This window comes from Phytophthora parasitica, assembly GCF_000247585.1.
Source record: "Phytophthora parasitica INRA-310 unplaced genomic scaffold supercont2.112, whole genome shotgun sequence".
NCBI lineage: Eukaryota > Oomycota > Peronosporomycetes > Peronosporales > Peronosporaceae > Phytophthora > Phytophthora nicotianae.
Genome location: NW_008649098.1, coordinates 102,168 through 103,552, shown reverse-complemented (window position 1 = coordinate 103,552; position 1,385 = coordinate 102,168). Strand labels below are relative to the sequence as shown.

Sequence of the window (1,385 nt, the reverse complement as noted above, 5' to 3'; positions counted from 1 at the left end):
CACAGCAATATTGAGTCTATGACTAGCACAGCCAATAAGCGGTACCTTTAAAAGGTTAGTGAGCCGGTTGCTGACTGTGCAGTTGTCGCCGACTAGGAACTTGACCCCTTAAATAGAATTACCTTAAAAAAAAGTTGGAAGGGCTCAATTGCAGTTAGGTGGCCCTCTGCGGTTAGGTGGTCTCCAGGCTCATCCATCACGGGAGCCATGGACAAAAGAGGATATCGTGGGCTGCTAGGAGTATCATAGCATCCGTAGGCACTTTGGTATTGCTCTACACCAAAGTTGTAGTCGTCGATCAGGCCGAAATCGACTGGTATCTTCTTTCCGATGGTGGATTCCACGACCTTTGTCATACCTTCAATGTTAGAGAGCAGCGCGTCCAACAGAGACAACTGCTAATTTTGTGTATCTGCATAAAATCATCCAGATTAGATTAGTATAAAATAAATAACATCACAATTAATCGACTCAAAATAACTACGTATTGGCGCGTCTCCTTCGACTCACAGAAGGAAAGAGGCAAGTTTCCTTTGACGACCCATTTCAAACAGGCATAGCGGTTTGAGGAATGCACAGTTGAATATGTCTCTCGCGGCTGCGCTAGGACGCCTCAAACTATTTTTGGCTGGCAGAGGACAGCTTGAAAACTAAGTTAAAAATTGTGAAATACATTATGGGTAGCAAAAATAATTATTATATCGGTCAATTAATGGTGCTTTTTTTAATAGATTTATTTTTCGGTATTCCTGGCTATAGACAAATACCTCAGCAAGTGTTTGAATAAGACCAACAGTGGAATATTGTACTCCTTCTTGAGAGTCCGCTCTTCCGCGTGGGGCAGGTTATCTGAGAGTGCAGTCGCTAAGCTTCCTGCTCCAAAGCTGAGAAATACAGTATATGAAGGATAACAAACTACTACAATGCTTCAAGTCCCTCCTGACTTCGATTAGAAGACTCCAACCGCATTCAACCGCAGATATTCGTTGAACTGGCAAAATAAGTGGAGCTTCTGACATTGTCAAGGACGTAGGTCGGGTACCTGGTACTTAGGCTACTCACAGCATCGCTAAGGAATGTCTGTGGTACAACTAGCCGAGGACTAGCACTGAAAATGTAATGGATGACCCTATCGAATAAACGATATCATGGTATTTAGCCCAAAACCGAACAACCGATTAAAACCATATAAATTACTTGCACTTGGATGCTGAACGAAGATGGGACCGTCGCCGACAAGGTCAACATTCACGTGGGCGATTCAAAAGTAATACAGGTATAAAGGATTAGAGATGTTTTCATAATCCTCAATTGTACGGTTTTATTCACTGAAGATAGCAATCCAATTAATGTAAAGAGGGAACCCTTATAGGCTCATATATGAA

At 42.4% G+C, this 1,385-nt stretch overlaps 1 protein-coding gene across 1 annotated transcript; it reads right to left on the bottom strand.

Moving 5' to 3' along the window:
• Nucleotides 1–92: 92 nt before the first annotated feature.
• Nucleotides 93–558, bottom strand: PPTG_24553 (hypothetical protein; the record flags this gene model as incomplete). Its single annotated transcript, XM_008917694.1, has 2 exons — nt 93–395; nt 553–558. 2 exons carry the CDS (start codon nt 556–558, stop codon nt 93–95), a joined length of 309 nt encoding a protein of 102 aa, XP_008915942.1.
• Nucleotides 559–1,385: the final 827 nt, after the last annotated feature.